The sequence below is a fragment of the Canis aureus genome, chromosome 19 (genome assembly GCF_053574225.1).
Source record: "Canis aureus isolate CA01 chromosome 19, VMU_Caureus_v.1.0, whole genome shotgun sequence".
Lineage (NCBI taxonomy): Eukaryota > Metazoa > Chordata > Mammalia > Carnivora > Canidae > Canis > Canis aureus.
The window spans coordinates 6,681,281-6,704,877 of record NC_135629.1 but is presented as its reverse complement, the minus strand read 5'-3'; the positions used below and the strand labels follow the sequence as shown (position 1 = coordinate 6,704,877).

The window sequence follows — 23,597 nt, the reverse complement described above, 5'->3', positions numbered from 1 at the left end:
ATCCAGCCATATCCTGGGCCCAAGATTCATGGAACCCACCTGCGTTCCGATACTGTGCTGCCTAAGATGTTTACCCCAAGAAGTGACACAAATGGAAAAATAGCAATGGCCTTATTAGAAAGAGTTTGGGCAAATTGGCAAACAAAGAAACCATCGATGGCCACTGGTTTAAGCTGACCTAAAGCTGACCTTTTAGGCTGAGATCAAAGGGACAAGAGTATGGTAGTTCAGACCTTTGTCAGTGACAGAGTGGACTGGATGGACTGTCTGTAGACTGAGTCTGAACCAGCATGTCCCTTCATTAAGTGTTCAGGGTCCAGGGCTTCAGATCTTTCTCCCACAAATTCTCTCAAACCTTTCTTTGTAGAAGCCACTGAGAATCAGCGTCCTCAGGCACAAGCTGATTCTACCATTGTCATATGGGACAATATGGTTCACTTCAGCCAAGGTTTCCTAAGTATCTGCTCTCTGATTGATACTGGGCTTTGCACTGGGCCTTGGAAATACCATAACAGAGTCCTTGCCCTCTGGTACTAGCACAGTGTGCTTTCTGTCACCCAGAGGTACATCTGTATGAGTGATGGAGATTTCCTCTTGCATCTGCAGGTCCTCTATAAAGGTTAGTCCCCAGCAGGTCTGGGTACATGACAGGGGTCTTCCGAGAGCAGGCTCCTGATGGTTTATGTGAGAACAAGTCCCACTGGGGAGCTAATACGAGGTAAAAGAGCCTTGGGTGCATTGAGCAACCAGGTTCTTCCTTCCGCAGAGTTGCCTTTGTTAACCTGCCTTTCCTGGTACTGTCAGAATAAGCTTCACAATGTTATTAAGTGAGTCATCAGCCACAACCAATTAGTGGCTATTAATGGTAATTATCTAGCTCACAAATTCAAGATGGAAAATGTTCCCCATTTTTTTTCTCCTTTTTTGTTTCCAAAGATGGCTACGCTCTTTCATCTTACACCTGTGAGATCCTGGAGGTGAGGGTTGCATCTTGGTCACTGTGATGTGGCCCAGGGGGTTCTGCTCTGAATGAGTACCTGGGTCCTAACCTGTCTCTTTACTTTGATGGTTCCTTCACCCCATCCCCCAGATCCAAGTGCTTGAGGTTCCCCCACTTTGTCCTCTTCCACTTTTTTACCCTCTCCTTACACTCCCACCACACACACACACACACACACACACACACACACACACACACTATTTAGCACTAACTTCATACTGAGAACAACTAAATCATTATGTCTTTTTCTGAAGATAATGACATTTAAACTGAGGACAGAACCTTAACTAGAGGATTGAATCCCTAGGAGTAGAATATAGGCATTAGGAACAGCAGGTTGTAGTTGTTCTTCAGAAGCCTTTCCTAGAACCTCTGAAACCTAGTAGGCAGTGGTGGTGCTCACCTTGATGTTTGGAGAGCTGCTATGAGTCCTGGTCCTTCCCATGGGTGACCTAGGAAAAGCTTCTTCACTTTGTTGAGCTTCCATTTTCTTCTCATAGGGTACCATAGCTACAGCTCAGCTCATTTCTGAGAATTGCACAAAATAATATATGAGAAAGCCCTTTGCAAAGGCCAAACTATAGAAAGGTTGGGAAAATGAGAGGAGCTAAGTGTGACCACAGAGTGGCTGTTCTTCAGGCTTCTCCCCAGCCAGCCCCACTCTTCTCCCTACACTGAGGCCCCTCCTCACACCTCAGGTGGGCTTCATGCACCCACAGTCTCCTATCCAGAAATGCAGCCCACTTACACACTCTATCTGGTTTGCCTCTATGAAGGTAAATATTCTGGGGGTTGTTTTGGTTTTAGTTTTTGATCGAAATTCCAAGTAAGTTGGTTCTGTTTCAACCCCCCACCCCCAATAGTCTGACTTTGAGGAAATGTGTACATATAAATTATGTTGGGGGGTTGGGGAAATACAGTGCTTATTAACATGGCATGTTTTTGTTTACTTGAAAATTGCTTCCCAAGATTCAATCTGGTTTTCAGAAAATTTTTAAATTACATTCCCACGTACAAATAAATTGTATGCTTTCCGGATAAGTGACATGTTTATATGGTGATAAAGGGAATTATAATGCTCTTAACTCTTATGTAGTATGTCCTTATCAAAATCACCAGGCATGAGAACACTGTTTAGTCTCATTCATCACTCAGCACGGCCTCTTTCTGTCCACTCTAGGACACAGTCTTTGCCATGGCCCTAGATAACATGTAAATTAGCTTCATGGGACCAAAGAACCTCTGAAAACCCAGTTTGCTGAGCCTCGAAGGAATCGTTTAGACTCAGCTTCAATTAAGGAATCATTTAGACTCAGCTTCAATTAAGTCAGAGCTCTCTGAGTTGGGCTGTTGGGCTGGAGGTGGCTCCTCCAAACCTGTGAGCTATATGTTTGGTTGGTCTCCTTGTTGATGACCCAAATTTATGGCTCACTCATGGCCTCTGACCCTCACTAGTCACCCTGAGTCCCTGGAGCACTCACTTTGAAGGACATTTCTGTACTCTTATGGTGCCTGTTTTCTCCAGCTGCTAACCTCATTTAACCAACCAGGTTAAATGGGTTAGCATAGTTTCGAGCTTTGCACTGGCATAACCAGTATGTATTACAGTAGCTGCCAAGAGTAAAGGCTATATCTTTAATGGCCCAAACTAGGCATCTTCAGATTGTCAGTGAATGCTTTCCTAGCTTCTTCCCCTGTGTGAACTCCAGAGAGACTAGAGGCCAGCAAGATAGGCCTTTTATTGGTTCCCCAGCATCAGGGTAAATGATGCCCTTTCCTCCTGTTGTTTTAGGCCAATCTAATATATTATTTTAGGGACTACACAATTACCCTGAAAGCAAATGGAAAAAAAAGAGAGAGAGCTAATTGTTCAAGTGGGTTTTTAGCATACATTGACTGTACTTTCTTGACAAATGAGTGCTAATCATGGGGAAAGGAATGCTTTTTTTTATACTTTGTGAGGTTGACACAGTGCACTCTCTGCAGGGTACATTATTCCTGAGACAAACCACTTCTTACTAGTAATGCAGATCTGGGCTCTAAGCACTCTCAATTTCCCTTTTTGAAAAGCCCTACCTTTAAAAATACCAGCACCAAAGCTGCCTCAACTATGGCAAACTCCCATGTATATATTTGGGCTAACTGTATCCTAAAAAGAGGTGATTTTTTGAGGCTGTTTCTTACACATTCCAGGGCAAACCCAGGAAAACCAGGCATAGACCTTTCAGAGGCCACATGTTGTGGTTGAAGGACATCTCTTCCTTCCAGATTCTCTCTAGGCCTTTCCCCTCACTCCCCCCACCCCATGCCTCCTGCTGCCCCTACCCCTACAGATCTGATAATCATAACAGGGTTTGATATCATCCAGTTGAAAAGTAACTAACCAAGAATACTTGTGCTTCTTATCTGCTCTAGGCACATAACTGGGGGGAGAAGCCAATGGGATGATGCCCTAAATTCAGGCAGGAGAATCAGAAAACAGATGTGAAAAGTAGTTCTAGCGTAGTTGAAGAGGGGGCACAGAGGGGTTCCCCCAGAACTCTGTACATCATTTTGTCTGTTTAGGTTTATGGGGCCATGTGCTTAGCCTCACTATGAGGCATGTGGTATTGTCCCTATTATCTGAATGAAGATTGTAGGTCTGGATATTTGAAATTAGGCAACCAGGTTATAGAGTCACTATATGGGAATAGTCACACATATATCCAACTCTATATGAGAGAGAGAGAGAGAGAGAGAGAGAGAGAAAGTAACCTGATCATAAAACCTCAACACTGCAGAGTTTGTGTACAGTACTCCAAAGAGTCCGGAAAGTATTGTTTAGCTGAAGAACAAATGTCTGTTAGTGGGAAGGACAGGAAATGTTCAGGGCCATAGTCCTTGACACTGTCCCCATACCCCTGAGGAACACCTGTGGGGTCTATGAGCACTCCTCCCTGACACCTGGGATTGCCCCCCAATCAGCCATGAAGGGATGGGCTCGTGCCTGCATCCTGATTGCCTACTTCAGCCAAACAGAGCCCTTCCTTGCTCCAGCTTTCAGCAGCCTGACGTAATGCTGGCAGCAGGAAGTTCTAATCCGGAGTGTTTTTGTTTGTTGTGCTTCCTCAGGATTTCCTTGGATCTGGAGACCCCAAAGAAACAAAGATGCTAATCACCAAACAGGCTGACTGGGCTAGAAATATCAACGAGCCTAAAGCCGCCGTGGAGATGTACATCTCAGCGGGAGAGCACGTCAAGGCCATAGAGATCACCGGTGACCATGGTTGGGTTGACATGTGGGTTTTCAGCTCCTGCCCCAAGAAGCATTTGGCAGCATGTCATGTCATGTCATCTCTTGGTTTTGACTGACAAGGGAAAATACAGTATTTTTCTAAATATATAATCCAAATGTTATAGTGACTAGGTTTTTGGGAGACACAGAGATTGAACAAAGCAATCACTGCCTTTGAGGAGCTTAGTGAGTCCCTGGGGAAAGGGTCGGGGGATGGAAGAAGAGTAGGGGGAGACACCCAGGCATTAGAACTGCCATTCACTGAGCCTTTCCTAGGAGCCAGGCACTGCTATATCTTGCAGGTATTTGATGCTCCCCAACACCCTAAGCTGTGATGTTTCCATGCCCAGCTTCCAAATGAGGAAACCAAGGCTCAAGGACCAAGTGATCACAGGAGGCAGAATAGCTGAGAAACCATTTAACGGAGCTTCAGACTGACCTGACTGATTTTAGTGCCCCTAGCATGTGTAATGGTAGTAACTAAAAAACAAGAACAGTTCTAAGCACACCAGGGAAGGAGACATGAATTCTCACGGGAGGAACTGTGGACATCATCTTCTAGGATGTGGTCTTTGTAAAGTGAAGGGCCTTAAATTTTAAGAGGTAGGGTAGGAAGGAGAAGGGCATGAGGCCAAAGGAACAGCACAAACCAGGAGTTGGCTGGGGATGGAATACAGGTGTAGGGGCAGGAGGGTGGCTCCAGACAGGGGGAACTGGGATAGCCACCCTGGGAGTGCCTTGGGTGCCACGTGGAGGCCTTGAGATTTGTCAATAGGGGTAAGGACCCTGGTCGGTGCTGTGCTGCCGCAAGCTCACACAGGTAGTAGATGTAGAAGGAGGGAAAAGGAGAGGGAGGGAGGCCAAGTAAATGGCCAGTCAGTGCACCAGGGGGACATGTGGCTGAAGGAAAGAAAGAGACATGGAAGAGCCACAACTGACAGGACCCAGCTGGGTGCAGGTGTCAGAGCTGGCTGGGCAAGGGAGTTGAAAGCTGTTCTTTCACCAAGATAGAGAACAGAAGAGGGGCAGGCAGGTAGTGGGGCTGCCTAGAGAGAGAATTTTGAGACTCCTAGAGCACCAGACCTCCAGAGGGAGGGCTTTCTCCTCCCATAGGCAAGGAGGATAGACTTCATATTCACATGTGTATATATGTGTGTGTGTACATGTACACGTACAGGGGCATACTGCCACAGCTAGTAAAGAATAGGTGAGGGAGCAGCTCCTGAGGGGGCTCAGTCTGAGCCCCAAAGGCTGTTGGTTATTCTGGAAGCCACACTGTGGTCCATAGGTAGTGGTGGCCTAGGCAGGACCTGAGTAAGGAGAGGTTGGTTAATGACTAAGTTACCTCCCTGAGCCCCCACCATGTAGTTAGTGTGTATGCTCCTCACATACACCCCATACATATGTGACCTACCACCCCATCTTTCCCTGGTGGAAGAATAAAGTTTCTTAAAGGTAGAGGCATAGATCTTGCCCTCCCCCACCAGTTTATTCTTTTCACAAAAGGAGTGGTACAGAAGAGAGCCAAGCAGATTTGTGGCCCTGCTCTCCCCTCTGGTTTTTCATGTCACTTTCATTTGCAACTGACATGTATCAGGTTACTCTGGAGATGCCTAACTAGTTCAGGAAAGAGATATTTAAGTATGTTCCCTCCTTTTTCCAGGTCTGGTTGTAAAAGGTGCCTCTTCTCCAGGGACATTCGGTTTGATGGGTGGGGTTGGGGGGCTCTAAAGGGTTGGCTGTGCCACCTTTCCCTAAAAATGCGTTCTTTCTCTGCTGAGAAATGTTATTTTTAGATGCCATTATTATTCTAAGTACAGATTGACAGGCCTCCCCGAGCTTGCCTGTGTCTGAGACAGGGATCTGTTACAGCTGCTTCCCCTTCTCTTCTCACAAAGAGCAAGCTGGGTAGAGAGCTGGTTTTACTCTAAACCTTAGCCTGACCAGAGGGAACAAGCATGTTTCATCCACCCCCCAGGTCTCCATAAATAGTGGGAAGGCCAGTTACCCCTGGGAAGAAGTGGTGAGCCCCAGTGGTCCCTGGGGCCCTTCACCCGTGGGTAGCACCTTGGCTGGCAGGAGAGGCACAGCCAAGATTTCCAGAACTCAGCGCAGGTTCCACACATGCTTCTTCCTCTGAAGTCCTGGTGGCTGAAGGACTCTCCTGCTTCTGCCTCTACTTTCCCGTGAGAATTCCTGAAATGGTGTGTAAAAAGCATTCTGCCTCTGCCACTTCCTGGCTGCAAAGTCTTGAGCAGCCGTTTCACCTTCTACCTAGCCTATATAGTCTTCTCATCTGTAGAAGGAAAAGAATAGTACCTGTCAGGGCAATGAGGATTCAGTGAGATCACACATGTGAAAGCTCATGGCACTGTGCTTGGACCAGTAGGTGATCGTAGCTGTTCATTTCTCTCCCCAGACATTCCTGGGTAGATAGTGACTCTGTGAAAGGCACACAAAGTCAGGGAGACAGTGTCCTTTAGCGGGGGACTTCTCCTGGTCACTGGGCAGTGTTTTCTGGATTATATATTTACTCATTTAATAGCCACCTGTCAAGCACCAGGGGCATGGCCCTATATCGAGCATTAGGGACATCGACATGAATCAACATGGAGCCTGCCCTCAAGAAGACCCAAGAAGACCTGCTTTCTTTCATTAGGTTCCTATTACAGGAATCCATCTCCTCCCTGTGCTTTCACCTCCAGGTTAATCGACATTGCCCGTAAACTGGACAAGGCCGAGCGGGAGCCCCTGCTGATGTGTGCTTACTACTTTAAAAAGCTGGATAACCCTGGCTATGCTGCTGAAACCTACTTGAAGATTGGTGACCTGAAGTCCTTGGTTCAGCTGCATGTGGAAACCCAGCGCTGGGATGAGGTGAGGGTATAGCATGCCTCCTGGGCAAGGGAGCCCCACTTGAGCCCTGGACCACAAGGGGCTTTTTGTGGTTTGGTTGGAGGGCAGTTGCCTTCATCATGGGAATGAACATTGGCCTGGTAATCAGGAGCCTACCCTCAAATTCTTTGAACCAGAGTGTCTTACAGGCCCTTTCAATATTAGCTCTCCATTTATTCGTTTGTTCATTCATTCATTCATTCATTCATTCAGAAAATCTCTATGCACTGCTGGCTTCAGGGGAGCCCTGTGATAGACACCAGGGATGTGAGAGTTAATAGGACAGCCCGGTGCCTGCTGTTGGTCTGAGCTGCTTTTGACCAGCACCACAGGCTGATGAATCTCTGACATGGAGACACACCTGTGTAGCATTCAAAATCTGCTGGGTGCCATTTGACAGAAAATGCCACCCATACTCCTCAAGTGCAGGCTACCAGAGCCATTTCACAGGCAACTCCTTCTCCCCCTTTCCCCTAACCTGGACTCCTCTGGTGTGAAGGGTGGATGGGAAGAATTAGCCAGGCCTGAAGGGAAAGATGGCTAAGGCCAGGCTGGCCGAAGTAGCCAATGAGCTGCCCACTCCATGGCTTGACTCCTACCCTCCAGGTCACTGGCTACCTGTGCCCTGGACTGAAATTCATTCCTGAGAGGATGAGGGGCTGCACCCACGGTCCCCACTCCACCCCACCCACACACCACCCACTGAGGTCTAGTTTATAGAGCCATAGCAAGATCTTTTCTGAGTAAAGCTGTCTGACTCTTGTCTGCCCTCTGAGTGGCTCCATTTGGTGAGGCGACAAAGTTACTGATGAGAAAAAGTGGGGCAAAGGACGGAGGCAATAATGGCTTCTCAAGATAAATTTATTGGGAGATTTCTCAAGTAGCATAAATTAGAGCATCTTAGAAACACTCAGTCCTCACTGTGCATCAGGCAAACTTTCTCCCTGTTGTCACATACTGTCCCCCATGACTCATTTCCAGTTCTCCTGGCCTGACAGGTGGTTCTGGGATTTAGATAAAGCAGTCACTGGGTCCCATTCAGCACCAAGTCCACAGTCATCTTTGACAGCTAATAAGCAGTGATGATGATAATGTCAATTCTGTTTCCTTAGGTGTCATCTGCAATTAAAAGAAATCTGTTTGCAGCGCTACAGGAGCCCACGCAAACCCTCAAAATAAAATGTTTCCGATTCTGTGCTGCTTCTGTGGTCCAGAAACAGACTGTGTTGTTATTGAATCCAGTCGCTTGCATATTGCTGTTAATTGCCTTTTGTTTTCAAAGAGCTGATTTGTTTTTGCGTTTCTGGGGGTGGTGGTAGGGGGAGGCACTCTCTCCCTCTGAGTTGTCAGGCTGGCAAAATATGACACATCCCTAATGGATTCAGCCAAGTGCCATGTTATCATGGGGGCTGTGGGGGCTGCTTTATTAAGACTGCATTTGCTCCTTCCTCCAGGCCTTTGCTTTGGGCGAGAAGCATCCCGAGTTTAAGGATGACATCTATGTGCCCTATGCACAGTGGCTAGCAGAGAATGATCGTTTTGAGGAAGCCCAGAAAGGTAGGCCACACAGACTAGCACCTTGCAGAAGGAGGAGAAGGTACTGCCAAGACTTATATTTCAGGAAGGCTGCCAAGCCCCTCCCATCATAGGTCTGAAGATGGATGACTTCATCCCGGGGATGAGACGTGTTTCCTGATGAAAGACTGGGGAGCAGTGGAAAGAACATGGGCTTTGGAGTTGGACACACCGGGGTCCATCACTCACTTACCCTTAGACCTCAGGCAGGTCCTGTCTCTTCCCTGAGCAAAGCACTGTGCCCTCAAATGTAGCTTCTTACTTAATCCTCACAGTAGCTCTATGATGTCAGAACTGTTTTCTAGATGGGAAAGCTGAGATTGGAGGAGGTAAAGGGATTTGCAAATCCCACAGCAAGGAAGTGGCAGAGAGGGAATTTGAGCCAGGCTGGGGTGGGGACAAAATATGAGGACTCCCACAGAGTGTCAAGCATGGTCTCACCTGCCACTTTCCTCTACTGCAAATAGTAACTTGGCTCAGATAAATGCAGTGTCCTCTGTTCTTTGGCATTTCCACTGGTAAAATGGACTGCACCCCAAGTATGGCAATATCTGAGATAGGAGGGAAAGGAAGCATAGAGCTTTAACTGGTAATAATAATTTTAAAATGTGACTACCTTCTCTGTGTCAGGCAGCACCTGGCACTTAACTACATAATCCTCAACCTAGCCAGCAGCCCTGCAGAGACACAGAGGCTGACTGTGCCCTGCAAAGTCACAAAGCCAGAGAGAGTAGCAGAGCCAGGGTTGGACCAGGCTCTGTCTGCCTGGAAACGTGATTCCTGTGACTAGGTCTTGCTGCCTCCTTAGGAAGTCTTCTAATTGAAGGTGGGTGTGTCGTATTCCATAGCATCTCATTTACACTTCTATATGGTAACAGTTGCCACCTCCGGACACATTGCGGAACAAATGTCTCCCTGTTGGAGCTCCTCAGCTAAAAGCCCCCATTGAAAGACAGCATGTTCTCTTCTGCTTTAGCATTTCCAGAGCACCCAGTTGCTGAAGTATGTGCATGTTTGGGCAAAACACATCAACCTATCCATCTGTCTGTGTCTGCCCTTCCAAGAATCCATCGCCATAGTAACTTGGTACTCAGACAAGAGATTGGAGATGAGATTGGAACAAAGGCCAGATCTTTTCCTTCTCTAAAGCAGAGGATTTGGATCATCTAAGTGCCCACATGTGGGCAAATGTCACAGCTAGAAGTGCTTCCCTGGCAGCCCCTAACATCGTATGGGTTTGGCCACGTAGTGAAGATTCAGAAAATTTATGTTAAATGGATATAGGAATTATTCAGAGATTTTTTTTGCATGTTTTCACAAATGTTTGGTTGCTAGAACTGAGCCATGTTTTTCAAGGTTGTCATTAAAAAGCACACAGTTGAAAACTGATGGAGGACTTGAGTTGGACTAGGTTCTGTGACCTTGAGTATGCCACTTTGCCTCCACCTTCATAAGTCTATTGTGACCATCCAAAGTGGAATCAGCAACAAAAACACTTTGTAAACCACCAAAAATGTTAAAGTGTCGAGTGCTACTCGTGTCACCCCAGATGTCACAAAGCTTTGTCCTAGAACGGGATGAGGGTAAAACCTCATGAGTAACGGGCGGTAGGGCCATCCTCAGACTTCACCCTGCAATTTGGCCCCTAGGTTTTTCTTTCTGCCATGCTTTTCCGAAGTCAGTTGCCTTTTCCCAGCCAGAAAGGAATAAAGCTCACTGTACTTTTTTCAGGATGTAGCCTCAGTTATTTATAGCCTTCGGCCTGAGAGGCGCATCCCAGCAACGAAGTGCTGCAGATGCTCCCAATGAGTGTCCTACTTCTACAGCAGCCCCTTTCAAGCCCTGCAGAATTTCATCCCACTCCCACAATTGTGTGTGTTTTTGTGCCCCTTCAGCATTCCACAAGGCCGGGCGGCAGCGAGAAGCGGTCAGGGTGCTGGAGCAGCTCACACACAATGCCGTGGTAGAGAGCAGATTTAATGATGCTGCCTATTATTACTGGATGCTATCCATGCAGTGCCTTGATATAGCTCAAGGTAAGTAAACATCAGCCAGGCTGCTTGTTTTCCCCAAGCCCTGCTCTGGCAGCAAGATAAACATCGAAAGAGCCGGGACGTTTTAATTAAAGCCCTGGGCTTGTTTATTGGGTGTATTGTCCGTAACCCTGTCTTGCAGTGGCGTAATCTGGTGTGTCATCTTTTTCCAGTTTGCCCATAAGTTTAATGATGGTATGAGGGCCGTCCTGGGGTTATGGTTGGGAGGTCCTGGCCTGTGTTGCTAATTCAGAACATATCTCTCCCTTGCTACCTGGGAGTCTATAACTGGACCCAGGTGAGCACTTTAAAAAAATTTTAATTAAATGGAGAGATGAAAAAGAGATCACTTTACAATAACACACTCCAGATTCTCACTCATCCCAGGCAGGAAAACAGTTTTAATGTTGCTTTCTTGAGACTTCCCATGATGCACTGAGAGAGTTCTGGAAGCAGAGGGGACAGGAAAATGTTCTTCACTGGACCAAGGCCAGCATGCCAGAGTGGGAGAAACACTAGGATTGGAGGCAGCTAGGTGACTTGTAATAAGTCACAATTTCTTCCTAAGCTTTATATCCCCTTTTGTGGCGTGGGGGTAATCCTATCCTGCTTTCTTTTTTTTTTTTTTTTTTTTTTTTTTTTAATTTTCTCTATCCTGCTTTCTTTATAAGGCTGCTGTAGCCTCACAGAAGCTGTGGTTACAGTTTAGAAACTGTTGGGTCCAGGTGTAAGGTGGGATGTTTCTGTTCCGGCCAGTGGTCTGTGCTTTGGATAAGGCATAGCTCAGAGGGAAGAGGCTAGAGGTGAGATGAAGACATCTGCTCACCCTCTACGCCAGGCTCCTCTGGTATGTCCGGGGGCTAGTGATCACTATCGTCATGCTGCAGCTGGCGCTCTCCAGTGGAATGACCTGGTAGGCTGTAGTGTCAGATCTGGGATAACCTGTGAGAAACATTCTCAGACTTTCCATGGCCACATGCTCTGCCCAGCTGAGACTTTCTCTGTCTTGGGGTGGTCCTAGCTCCTCAACAGCACCTTTCCCATCACTGCATCTCTTGTCACTTTTCTTGGCACAGGTCTGATAATTGGGGGAGAGCTGACACTGGCAATGTTGCCATTGGCTTGCCTTTCCTTATAGACATGACTTGACATATCTTCCCCCTCCTGCCCTCCCTGCTCCCGCTGCACTCCTCAGACCCTGCCCAGAAGGACATGATGCTTGACAAGTTCCGCCACTTCCAGCACTTGGCTGAGCTGTACCACGGTTACCATGCCATTCAGCGGTACACGGTAAGATGGCCAGGAGACAGGGACCTGGTGGGGGGTGCTGCCTACTGAGCTAGGGGCCTTGGGCACGTCTTACAGAGCCGCAGACCTCTGGATGGAAATGGCCAACAGGATGACTTTCCAATAAATTCTGGTCTGCTCCTGGGAGACAAAGTTTGGGACTTTGATTTTCCTCAGCTACCTTTTTGACCTGTTGCAAGATGTGGGCTTTTAAATTGGCAAGCCAGAGCTAGAGTCAGCTTTTCTAATTGCCTGCTTTACATTTATAAAACTCAGGCTGACTCTGGGTTAGCCAGACAAAGGATTATCTCTAAAATCTTCAGGGGTGGATGTTCCACTCTAGATGGGTAAAAGCCTGGCTCTAACCAAAGGTCTAAGGTCTCCTTGGCCCTGCCACTAAATTGCTAGGTGCCCTTGAGCAATTTATTTTCTCTCTGTTTCTTTCTTTATAAAAGGAGGGTCAGCTTGATCTCCAGAGACCCAAATAGTTCTTTTTAGTTACTCCCTGATTCTTTTGATTAAACCATTTTAAATCTATCTCCTGACAATGAGGAACAAGTGATAGGTTATTATCAGCCTCCTCAATTCGCATTATCTTTAATCACTCAACAAATGTTGATTAAGCGCCTACAGGGTGTGCTTATCCTGTGCTAAGCTAGGAGGATAATACCAATAACCAACCTTTATTGAGCATTTACAGTTTTATTTTTTAAAGATTTTATATATCTGAGGGAGAGTGCATGTGCACATGAGCAGGGGTAGGGGTAGAGTGAGAGGAGGGAGCTGATGTGGGGCTCCACCCCAGGATTCTGGGATCATGACCTGAGCCAAAGGCAGATGCTTAACTGACTGAGCCACCCTGGCATCCCTTGAGCACTTATTATTTACCAGGCAATGTGCTGAAGGCTTTATTATATCAATTTATTTAATCCTTTCAATCATGCTGTGAGATAAGTACTGTCATCCTCATTTTACAGATTAGGAAACAGAGGCACTAAACACAGAGATCCTATAGCTAGTAAGTGGGAACCAGTACTAGAACCCAGACAGGCTGGCTCCGGAGCCTGTGCTCTTAGCTTCTGATCGCCCACATCCTTTAAATTGGAGAAGGCAAACCACTGGCCTCACTCCCCAGCTGCACTGTGTGACCTTGGCAAATTGTTTACTTGCCTCTATGCTTCAGCTTTCTTCTCTATAAAGTGGGGGTTATAATAGTACCTACTTGATGGGCTTCTGAGGATTAAATGAGTCAATATTGGAAGAGCACTTGGAAGAGAGCCTGACACAGGTGAGTGTCAGCCCTGTGTGGAGGCTTCCGACCACTGTGTCGTCCCCCCCCCCCGCCCCCCCCCCCCCCCCCCCGCAGCAGGCTGAGCATTTCGCAGTTCTGCTGAGCACTGAGCATGTTCTTTGTCTCTGAAGAAAGTCTGGCAAGAAAGACTCTGCTAGGCTCTACCTGGACCTGCTGTCAGTCCTTCATCTCATCTCTTCCCTACACCATGGTGTGGTTTCAAAGGACCTCATCTTCCCTATAGTCTTTTCAGGGCCCCTCATTTCTATCAGGTGCATTAGGGCCCAAGAGAGCAGCTCTGAGTCAGAGCAGACTGGAAAGGGAAGCATCAGTCCTCTCCTGAGGTAATGGCTTCTTTCCCAGAGGAGAGGTACTAATCCTGAGGACCCCCCTCCCCCGCCCACCAATTCTGTTCTTCCTGGGATGTTTCTTAGCTTCCACACCAAAGGCAAGCTTCTCCCTGGCTCTCACCCAGAAAAGGATGCAGTCTCAGGTTTTCCTGGGTTCTTGGAACTAACAGAGGCTCTAGAAATTTAAATGAGAGCTAAAGAGAGAATACTGGGCTCCAAATCCAAGTAGTAATATAAAGTAAGTTCTCACAAATTTAGGCCAATTAGGGCCTAAGTCCTGTTGGCACAGTGACAAGTACGGCTTAGTAAGACCCTTCAGGAAATGTCAGTTTATTACCATGTAAGTGCTCGAGGGGGGGGTGGGAGCTGGCTTGCTTTCATCTTGTCATCTAAAGTAGTCTTAGTTTGTAGACAATGTGCCAGATCCCTTCAAAATGGTATTCTTAACCTATTACGGACCCCCTCCTGGTAGAAAATTCCATGTGGTCGGTCTACTGTGCTGAACTTCTGGCAGCCTCTAGGTACAGAAGACCCATTTGTGTGTGTGAGTGCCTGGTCTGCTAGGGCCCGTGCCAGGTTCTAGGAGTGCGAGGATAAGCAGTTGAGGAGCTCCAGCACATGTGCACATTTGGTGGGCATTGGACAGCCAGGCTGTTGCTGGAGAGCTGAGAAGAAGCACATGATTTCAGGCTCTAAAGAGTTAACTGCCTCAATTTAATGACATGCTTAGGTCTGGTCATGTCCTAAATTACATAAAAGGTCCTCTTTCTCAGACCTAATTGGAGACAACTTGAGCTCAGGGAAATGGAATCATAACTAACCCCAGAGGCAGTGCAACTTGGGAGAGAGGCATTCTTAGGCTTTGGAATCAGACCTGGGTTTGAATCCTCCTTCAGCTCTTTTCTGTGTGACTTGGGTAAGTCATCTCTATGGGCCTCAGTTTTCTTATCAGTACAGTGAAGATGAAAATGCATCCTCACAGTATTGTGTTAAAGACCACACAAGGGACACCTGGGTGCCTCTGTGGTTGAGTGTCTGCCTTTGGCTCAGGTCATGATCTTGGAGTCCTAGGATTAAGTCCTGCATCGAGCTCCCTGCATGGAGCCTGCTTCTCCCTCTGCCTATGTCTCTGTTTCTCGAGACTCTGTCTCTCGTGAATAAATAAATAAAATCTTAAAAAAAAAAAAAAAAAAAGACCACATGAGACAGCAGCTGTAAAGTGCCCAGCACATAATAGCTGCTCATTAAGGGAGACTGCTCTTTTATTGAATATTTCAGAATTATTGGTATTTGCCTTTTGGCCTGGTCTAGCAGCTGCTTAGTTGAGGAATTCAATCCTTGTTTGCTTTTTCACTGCAGGAGGAGCCCTTCAGTTTCCATCTTCCTGAAACCCTCTTCAACATCTCCAGATTCCTCCTGCACAGCCTAACCAAAGACACCCCCCTGGGCATCTCTAAAGTGTATCCTTTCTCTCAACCCCCCATCCTCTGTCCCACCCCTCTTGTCTAATGGCCCCTGTGAAGTTCTTTCCAGATCACTTTACTGGCAGAACCTTCCCTCTCTCCCGTAGCCCTCAGGGAAGAAAGAGAGTTTGTCCTGCTGCTACTGTTTTGATGTAGAAGCAGCTCAGCCAGGAAGGCTAAGGGGCCAGTGCCAAGAGAAGATTAGTTTTCAGGGCTCTCTGGACTTGGCCCAGTAGTGGGTCTCTAAGCAGCACACTGCCCAAGCCCTCCTGGAACCCATAAATGAGGGTATAACAAATATAGGAAGCACTTGGACTCTTGGGCATTTCCCTGGGTGGGGGGCATTTGTTCAGCCCAGAAGATGGAGCACCTGCTGTACCTCAGACATTGGTGGTATGTGAAAAAGCTGCCATCTAGTAGAGGAGGTAACAAGTGTCAGGGCTTAGTTCAGTGGGATATGTGCTATGATCAAGGGTGGAATGTAGTCAAGGCTGGGCCCATGATCAGGGAAGGCTGCCTAGAGAAGCTGATGCCTATCCTATAAGACTACCAGGGAAGATAGTAGAGTAGATGTTCCAGGGGAGTACCCAGCACATGGGAAGGCATAGAAGTGAAGTAAATACTGTGTACAGGAGAAATTGGAGCCAGGCTGGAGAGGTTGTGGATGGATCAGTACCACTTTAAAGAAATGGCTTCTTTAAAGGGTTCCAGACCCATCATTTACATTTCAGAGGAATCGAATGGTGCCTTCATTGACCCAGACCTTTGCAGAGGAGTGGCCAAGGCCACATCTGCCAGAGCCTTGGAACCTGTCCCCAACCTTTCCAGCAAATTCTGTTCAAGTCAACAGAGGTTTTTTTGTTTGTTTGTTTGTTTGTTTATGAGAGACACACAAAGAAAAGCAGAGACACAGGCGGAGGGAGGAGAAGCAGGCTCCATGCAAGCCCACTATGGGACTCGATCCCGGAATCACGCCCTGAGCCGAAGGCAGACACTCAACCACTGAGCCACCCAGGTGTCCCAAGTCAACAGAGTTTGATTGAACCCCTGCCCTAAGCTGTACCTTATACTGTTCACTGGGGACCTGGAAATGGATCCCAACATGGTACCTGACTTTGAGGAATGATAGTGGAGACACAGACAAGGAAACTTACCACCATGTAATTTCTGGAGTGGAAGGAGCCACACTGGGGTTGTGGGGAACAGGAGCATCAGGGGGAAGGAGACTTGGAAGGAGGCATGGTACTTGGGGCTTGCCACGGAGAAGTGGGGCAGAGAGTTCACAAGCAGGGCCAGGAAGAGAGGTCAGGCTTGGCCTGGGCACAGCTAACATTTAGATGACCTGGGACCAAGTGCAAAGGCTTGTGGCCTGAGATTGAGGAGCTCAGAGGAGAGTCTCAGAGAGTAGGGGAGGCCTGTCACTCAGAAATCACTGTGACTCCTGGTGAAGTGTGGGCAGAAAGAAGTGCTCTATACCCCATGGTCTCTGTGAGCTGGTTCCGAGTGAGCTCCACAGGCAATCTGGGACCAGCCCCACCTGGCGAGGCTAGAGCAGGATGGCATTTGGTGCTAGGCATCCTAGGACCTGGCTGGCAGGCTGGCCTAGGTGGGAAGAGTCATTTTGGCCTAGTCAGGGTACAAGATGAGCCATCAGCAGAACCTAAGCAAATTTAAAATATTAATGGAAACTGCACTGTTTTTATCTCTGGAAAAATCCCTGTGCCGTGATATCTGAGAAGTACACTTACATCCCACAAATGAGCAAAGCACTCCTCAGGCCCTGCCCATGCCCTCTTGGCACTAGAATAAGCTGCATTCCAGTATAGGGCTCACTCTGAGGGTAATCAGTGCCAGCTCTTGGGCCCAGTGTGGCCTCTGCTGTCCTTAACCTTGTCATCTGCAGGAACACGCTCTTCACTCTCGCCAAGCAAAGCAAAGCCCTGGGTGCCTACAAGCTGGCTCGGCATGCCTATGACAAGCTGCAGGGCCTGCAGATCCCCGCCAGGTTCCAGAAGTCCATTGAGCTGGGTAGCCTGACCATCCGTTCCAAGCCCTTCCATGACAGTGAGGTGAGGGCACAGCTTTCTCAGGCAGGAGGCTTCCTTTCTTCTTGGACATCTCCTGATGCTTTCTTTCCTGGACTGGGTTCTGTTTGAAAGATAGCTACCATGCTCTCAGAGTTCTGCACCCTCCTCCCCTTCCCAAGCCCTGGTTTGCTAACTCCTGCTTTTTCCTCTCTGCTTCCTCTGTTCTCTACTCAGCCTGCTGTGCTCCAGCCACAGTCCCTGGTCCCTGTGGGCCACAGAACCCTCCCCTTTCTTGCTGCCTAGTCCTCCTCTGAGGCTCTGAATTGGCTACAGTCCAGCCCGCACTGCTCTGCCCTTGACCTCCCTCTGCTCCTCCATGCCCAGGTCACTCTGCCTTCACCTTGTCCTATGAGCCCCTGCCTTAGCCCACACAGGTGGCCTTTTTTCTTGGCAACCAGGCCCCAGGGGACTGAAATCAGAGCGGGAAGCATGTCCTCACTCTGGGTTTGATCCTCATGCAGTTGTGGTTCTTGTGCTTTTGTAGGAGCTGGTGCCCTTGTGCTACCGCTGCTCCACCAACAACCCGTTGCTGAACAACCTGGGCAATGTTTGCATCAATTGCCGCCAGCCATTCGTCTTCTCTGCCTCTTCCTATGGTGAGTCTGGCATGCAGATGGAGCAGCCATGGATGGCTGTACTCTCTCCACTGTTGATTGGCCACACGTGTCCTCATTTGTAAATTAGGGACAGTGTGACACCCACCCCACCAGACACTCAGTCACTAAGGGTTCCCAGAACTAGGATCCAGGGCTGCCCAGACTTGAAGCACCTACCCCTCAGAACCTGGCATGGGGCTTTGCATAACACAAATGCTCCAGGTGCCACTGGTCAGGCATTTGGTCTGAGAGGCTAAGATGAGCTCTTATGTCCTGGTTCCTTCTATGTTGACAAAGGATCAGAAGCCCCTTCCAGGTAGCTGGGCAGAGGCTGTTCCTCCTCCCTTGGAGAGGAGCCCATCCAGCTATTATGGGGAAGAGAAGGGCTAAAGGCCATTGGTTCTCATGTACACACGTACACATGCATACACGCATACATGCCTGCTTCCTCCAGACATGTGGTGAGCAAAAGGAGGCGGCCATGCTGTGTCTCCTTGCTTACAGAGAAGCTTGCTACTGGGTGGGGAAGGAACTCTGATCCTCCCACCACCCCTCGTGCTACCTGGTGAGAGCATCCCAGCCCCTAGCTCCCCCTGAGACAGCCACTCCATGGCCCCTCCCCATGCCCTGTGCCCTCTAGAGGTGCTGCACCTGGTTGAATTCTACCTGGAAGAGGGGATCACTGATGAAGAAGCTGTCTCCCTCATTGACCTGGAGGCACCAAGACATAAGCGTGAGAACAAATGGCAAGAGATCACGAGCAACAGTATCCTGGATGCTGGGCTAGACTCCTGTGTGTGTCAGCCAAGCACAAGGCCTGGGTATAAGATGGGAGGCAGGAGGGCATGGGGGGATAGCTGGGCCGGTGGAGGCAAGGGCGTGGCAGGCCACTGCCGAGTGATTGGAGAGGCCCACATGGTGGCAGGGACAGGGGCTGGGAATGGGCTGAGAGCTGGCCAATGTGCAGAGATACTGGAGGGAACAGTACATATCCACAGGCCCAGAAGAGGCTTGTGGAGGAGGAGATGGTGTCTTGATATTCACCTTTGCCTCATTTCCAGGAGGGCCTCCCACCTACCCTGTCTCCTAAAAGGTACTGTCTGTGCTTCTGGCCATACACAGTTGATGAGCAACCAACACAACATATGATGTCTCTATCAGCTTTTCCAATTAGGTCTCTTTTATGTCTGTACAAGAGACAGAAACCACATCAGGTTGAGCAAACAAAAGAGTGTAAGGAAGCCTAGCCATAGATGGACACTCAGCTGGATCCAGGTGCTCATTTGGCACTGGTGGGAGGCTATCTCCTGTCCTCTTGGCTCTGCTGTCCTGTGGGTGGCTTCACTCTTGGCAGCACCCACCCCATTCCACCAACGGTACCAACCCTGCATCCTATCAACATTAAAATCCTTGGAAAGGGCTGATACTCCTAGCATGACAGCGAAAAACCTCAGGGCACATCCTCACTGGGATAGCTTGGGCCAAAGGCCACACCTCAGCTTATCCCTCTGGCTAAGACCGTGTTCAGTGTCCTAGCTAGACACAAGAGAGGGGGGCTTCTACATGTGACTGTGCACACTCTGCCCCTGTGGACCTTGCTGGCATACAGTAGCTGGATCAGCAGGTCTGGGTGGACTGGGAGCCTGAGTTTCCATAAGCTTCCAGGTAATGTCAATGCTGCTGGTCCATGGGCCACATTTTGAGGAGCAGAGGAAAAAGGAAAAGCCAGGGAGTTACCTCCCGAAGAAGGGAGACAGGAATCCTATCAGCCTACCAGCCCTCTGCACAGCTCTCAGATGCTTTGGGTTGTTGCTGCCCGGTGGGACCATGTCTCATACCTGATATGGCACCAGCAGCCTCCATTCCCTTGAGGCCCTTCCTTGTGGGAGCAACCCCTGCCCTGGCCTCACATCAGCTCTTCTGCCACTGTCTGGCAGAGGGGACAGTTCCTTAGGTACCTTCAGCCTGGTCTGGCTGGCCGGATTTGCAGGATCTCTTACCACCTTCTCCATGAAATAGAACCTTTGAGTCCATCTCAGTTGCCTACAGAACCACCTGGTGATTGCTAAGTGTTTCTCCAGAAATTGCCAAGTTTGCTGGCCATGGTTTCCAGCTAACCCATTATTTCTAATCCCACCCATAGCAATCTTATAGCCTCTGCTCACTTGGTGCTTCTGATCAGGCCTACATGGGCCATGTCCTGGTCTATGTGGGGCAGCAAAGGTCCTATCGTAGCCCCTTTCCTACCTGTGCACTGGGTCCTGGTCCCAGCCTCTGTGTGACCAGGGCTGTCCCCTCCCGGGCCTGGCCTGCATTCCTTCCATTCCTCCATCTAGAAACCTGTTCCACAGACAGTCATGGAGAAACACACCAGGCCCTTGTAGAGCTCCTGTGAATCTTGCATTGGGTGGAGAGTGGAGCCTGTTTCCCACTCAGCTTCAGGTTCTGTCCTTGACCAGACCCTTCCAGATTCCCAGACTCTGAGGCTGGACGAGACCATGGACTCCATGGGAGATGATGACCCATTCACAGCAAAGTTAAGCTTTGAGGTGAGGGTGCCTCTCTGAGTGATGGGCTGTGGAGGCATGTGAGACCTGTTGGGAGGGGTGTTGGAGGTCCCTTCTCCTATATACACTTCTTAGCAGAAGCTGACTTGTTCCCTGTCAGTGCTGCCAGGAGAGTTGAGGTGATAGGTTCCCTATCACTAGAGATGGCTAGAGGAGCTACATGACCTGGCAGGGTTCCATGAAGGTACTCAGTAGGGGAAATCTCTTGGATCCTCCCTGGTTGTCCCAAAGATTCTGGGATCATGACCCATTTAACATGTCACCCTGGCTGTGTGAGAGCACCGGTGCCCTCTTCTTCCCACCTGCTCACCCTGCAGCAAGGCGGCTCAGAGTTTGTGCCTGTGGTGGTGAGCCGGTCAGTGCTGCGCTCCATGAGCCGAAGGGATGTCCTCATCAAGCGCTGGCCCCCGCCCCTGCAGTGGCAGTACTTCCGCTCGCTCCTGCCTGATGCTTCCATCACCATGTGCCCCTCCTGCTTCCAGGTACTGTGCCTACAGCTCACATGTGGTTACCAATTTCTTCTTCTTGCTGCTTTTCCATTTCCCAGGTGTCCCCTTGGGGTGTCCCCTTGGGGACACCTGGCATCTGAGAATAGCACAGTGATCCCAAGGCCAAGGGCAAGGCTCCAAGTTGGGAAGAGACTCAGCCATCCTTAGGCCCTCCCTCCTTTCACTTGTGTTCCATACACTGGAGTGGGCTTGCCCCTGGTCCTTCATTTGGGAGAGCCAGGCAAGACTGATACACCTTTGAATTTCATTCAGAAAAAAGGGGCCTCAGACTCCAGACCCTCATGCCCCTCCCTTTGAGTCCTCAGACAAAGGTGTTCTGGATCTGGTGTTTCTAGCCCTGACTCACTGTCAAGTGTCCTTGGAAGGGCAGCAGGCCCTGCCAGGCTCAGGGCTTAGCCCTGGATCATGACCATTTCTCCTTAGATGTTCCACTCAGAGGACTACGAGCTCCTGGTGCTTCAGCACACCTGCTGCCCCTACTGTCGGAGGCGCATCGATGACCCCAGCCCATGACCGGCCCCCTCAGGACCACTGCTCCCATCAGGGCCACCTCACATTTGGCTGGGCTGTCAAAGGAAGAAAGAGTTAAACTGTCAGAATGTGTCTTCTGCCCAGATCAAGTGTGTATTTTAGGGAGGGGCCTCGTGTAACCACAGAATTCCTATTTATGGCATTTCGTGCCTTGTAAATAGCACCAGGAGATGGCGAAGAGAATGTACATATATTTTCTAAGAAAAAAAAATCTGTTACTTTCAGAAAGGCTCTGAGTTGTTTGTGGCAGCCTGCTGGAGTCCACAGATCTGTCAGACCATTAACATGTACACTTTGCGAACAGATTGCCTCAATAATTACAAATAAAAGGGCTACTTATTTTCATCAGTGTCTGCATTTTAGCAAATCTTCATATTGTCTGCAACTTAATTTCCTTATGCAAAAGTGCACCTGTTTCTAATTTGATCTGAGAGGAACATTACGTTTGCCTGCTCTTAAAATTTAATCTAATCGAAATGGCAATATGGGAATGGGTAGGGGAACGGGTATTTATTTATTCTGGTTTAGTGGGGCTCCATCTTTACCAGAAAATAAGGTTCCTGGCTCCACAGAAGATGGCAAAGAGGACCTTTCTGAGGTTCTGGAGCCCACCCTCTGCTTCCTGGCTAGGGCCAGCACCTGCCTCCCCTTCACTTTATTCCCCTAGCCCCACAAAGGCTCCACCCCACTGCACTTTGCCCTGCCCTCCAGCTCCTGAAGCCAGTGAACCTGTTTGAGGTTCTGCTAAGGTCCCTGTCCCTGAGCATCAACAATGTCGGATTCAGCAGCTCAAGGGCAAGGGTGGGAAGCTGGGAAGCTGGGGAGGGAGAGTTGACATTTATTGGGACCTTCTCTGTGCCAGCCGAGTTTCATATGTTGTCTCAGTTCTCACACCATCTTTGTGATGGAAGGATTATGATTTCCATTCTGTAGCCCTGGGGTTGGGTGGAGGTACTGGAGCCCAGGGGCTCACCCAGCCCTTGGTAGAAGCTCCTGCTCCCTTTGCCCTCCACTCTACCTGTCCCAGAGATGGCAACGATTCAGAGCTTTATGCAAAGTCCTGACAGCAGGGGAAAGAGAATTGGGTTGTCAGCTAGGAAAACTGCGCTGGTGATTAGATATTGATACTTTACAGTTCATCTGTGAAGTGGGCAGAGCAGGACAAATGTCCCCATTGTGAGGAATGAAGACTGAGGCCTAGAGAAGGGAGTGGCTGCAGATGCCACCAGGCTTTGTGTGCTGAAGCTGGCCCCCTACCTTACTCCTTCCCCCCTGCCTCCCTCTGCATTTCTCTTTGGAGATGATGGAAGAAAATAAAGAGAGCCAGACAGTTGTGCCAACAGAACTCCTCCGTTGAGTGTCTAATTACTTACGATCATGCATGCTCTCTCTCTTGCTAAACATTTATTAATGTGTTAGGATTTCCATTAGCGCATTACTTGAACTAAAATCATTTGCATATGGCTGGGAAGAAGAGAGGAGAGAGAGAAAACAGCCCCAGCCACCCAACAGGCGTCAATCACAGTGACAGATCAGATGGTCCATGGCTAGAGGCAGGGGGAGGGGGCCCAGCCTGAGACTCCAGCATGCATCCTCTTAGCCGAATAACATGAAAACCAGGGTGTGCCATGCCAAATTCTGCCATAGGGAGGCTGAGCTCTGGAAGTCTGAGTCTGAGAAACAATCATTGTAGCTCCCTTTAAATCAAATGCTCAATGAGTAGTAGACATTGTGCTAAGCACTTTCCATGCATCATCCTCAACAGCCTCCAAGAGTGCCCATAATGCAGATGATGAAACTGAGGCTCAACAACGTTTTCTCCTTTCATTCAACAAATACCTACTGAGCCAAGACAGGATTCACATCCAGGCACAGCCTTTGTATCTAAGCATTCAGTTCTCCATCGCCTCTGTCCCAGCCTAGACAGGGTCTTGACCCTTCTTTCTCCAAGGTTCAGTTTCCTTATGTGTGCAAAAGGGCATACTCCAGCTCTGACCTTGAAGCTCCAGCCACTGTGTCTATCCGATGAGCCTGACAACCCTTCACATGCTACAAGGAAGGCACTGTAGGACTATTGAGATGCCCATTTCACTGAGAGGACATTGAGGTCTAGAGAGAGGCATGGCTGCTACAGGCTGC

General features: G+C 48.9%; 1 protein-coding gene across 4 annotated transcripts in view; it reads left to right on the top strand.

The window, feature by feature from the left end:
* IFT122 (intraflagellar transport 122) overlaps nucleotides 1-21,803 on the top strand; it is a 71,773-nt gene extending 49,970 nt beyond the window's left edge. For all 4 annotated transcript variants that reach the window (XM_077857751.1, XM_077857750.1, XM_077857749.1 and 1 more), the window contains 12 exons: nucleotides 4,112-4,278; nucleotides 6,980-7,151; nucleotides 8,624-8,726; nucleotides 10,640-10,780; nucleotides 11,973-12,067; nucleotides 15,065-15,165; nucleotides 17,072-17,237; nucleotides 17,740-17,851; nucleotides 18,492-18,617; nucleotides 20,321-20,400; nucleotides 20,736-20,900; nucleotides 21,351-21,803. In XM_077857751.1, the coding sequence (XP_077713877.1) occupies nucleotides 4,112-4,278; nucleotides 6,980-7,151; nucleotides 8,624-8,726; nucleotides 10,640-10,780; nucleotides 11,973-12,067; nucleotides 15,065-15,165; nucleotides 17,072-17,237; nucleotides 17,740-17,851; nucleotides 18,492-18,617; nucleotides 20,321-20,400; nucleotides 20,736-20,900; nucleotides 21,351-21,440 (1,518 nt within the window). In that variant the 3' untranslated portion in view covers nucleotides 21,441-21,803. The remainder of the gene's footprint in view (nucleotides 1-4,111; nucleotides 4,279-6,979; nucleotides 7,152-8,623; nucleotides 8,727-10,639; nucleotides 10,781-11,972; nucleotides 12,068-15,064; nucleotides 15,166-17,071; nucleotides 17,238-17,739; nucleotides 17,852-18,491; nucleotides 18,618-20,320; nucleotides 20,401-20,735; nucleotides 20,901-21,350) is intronic.
* The last annotated feature ends 1,794 nt before the right edge of the window (nucleotides 21,804-23,597 follow it).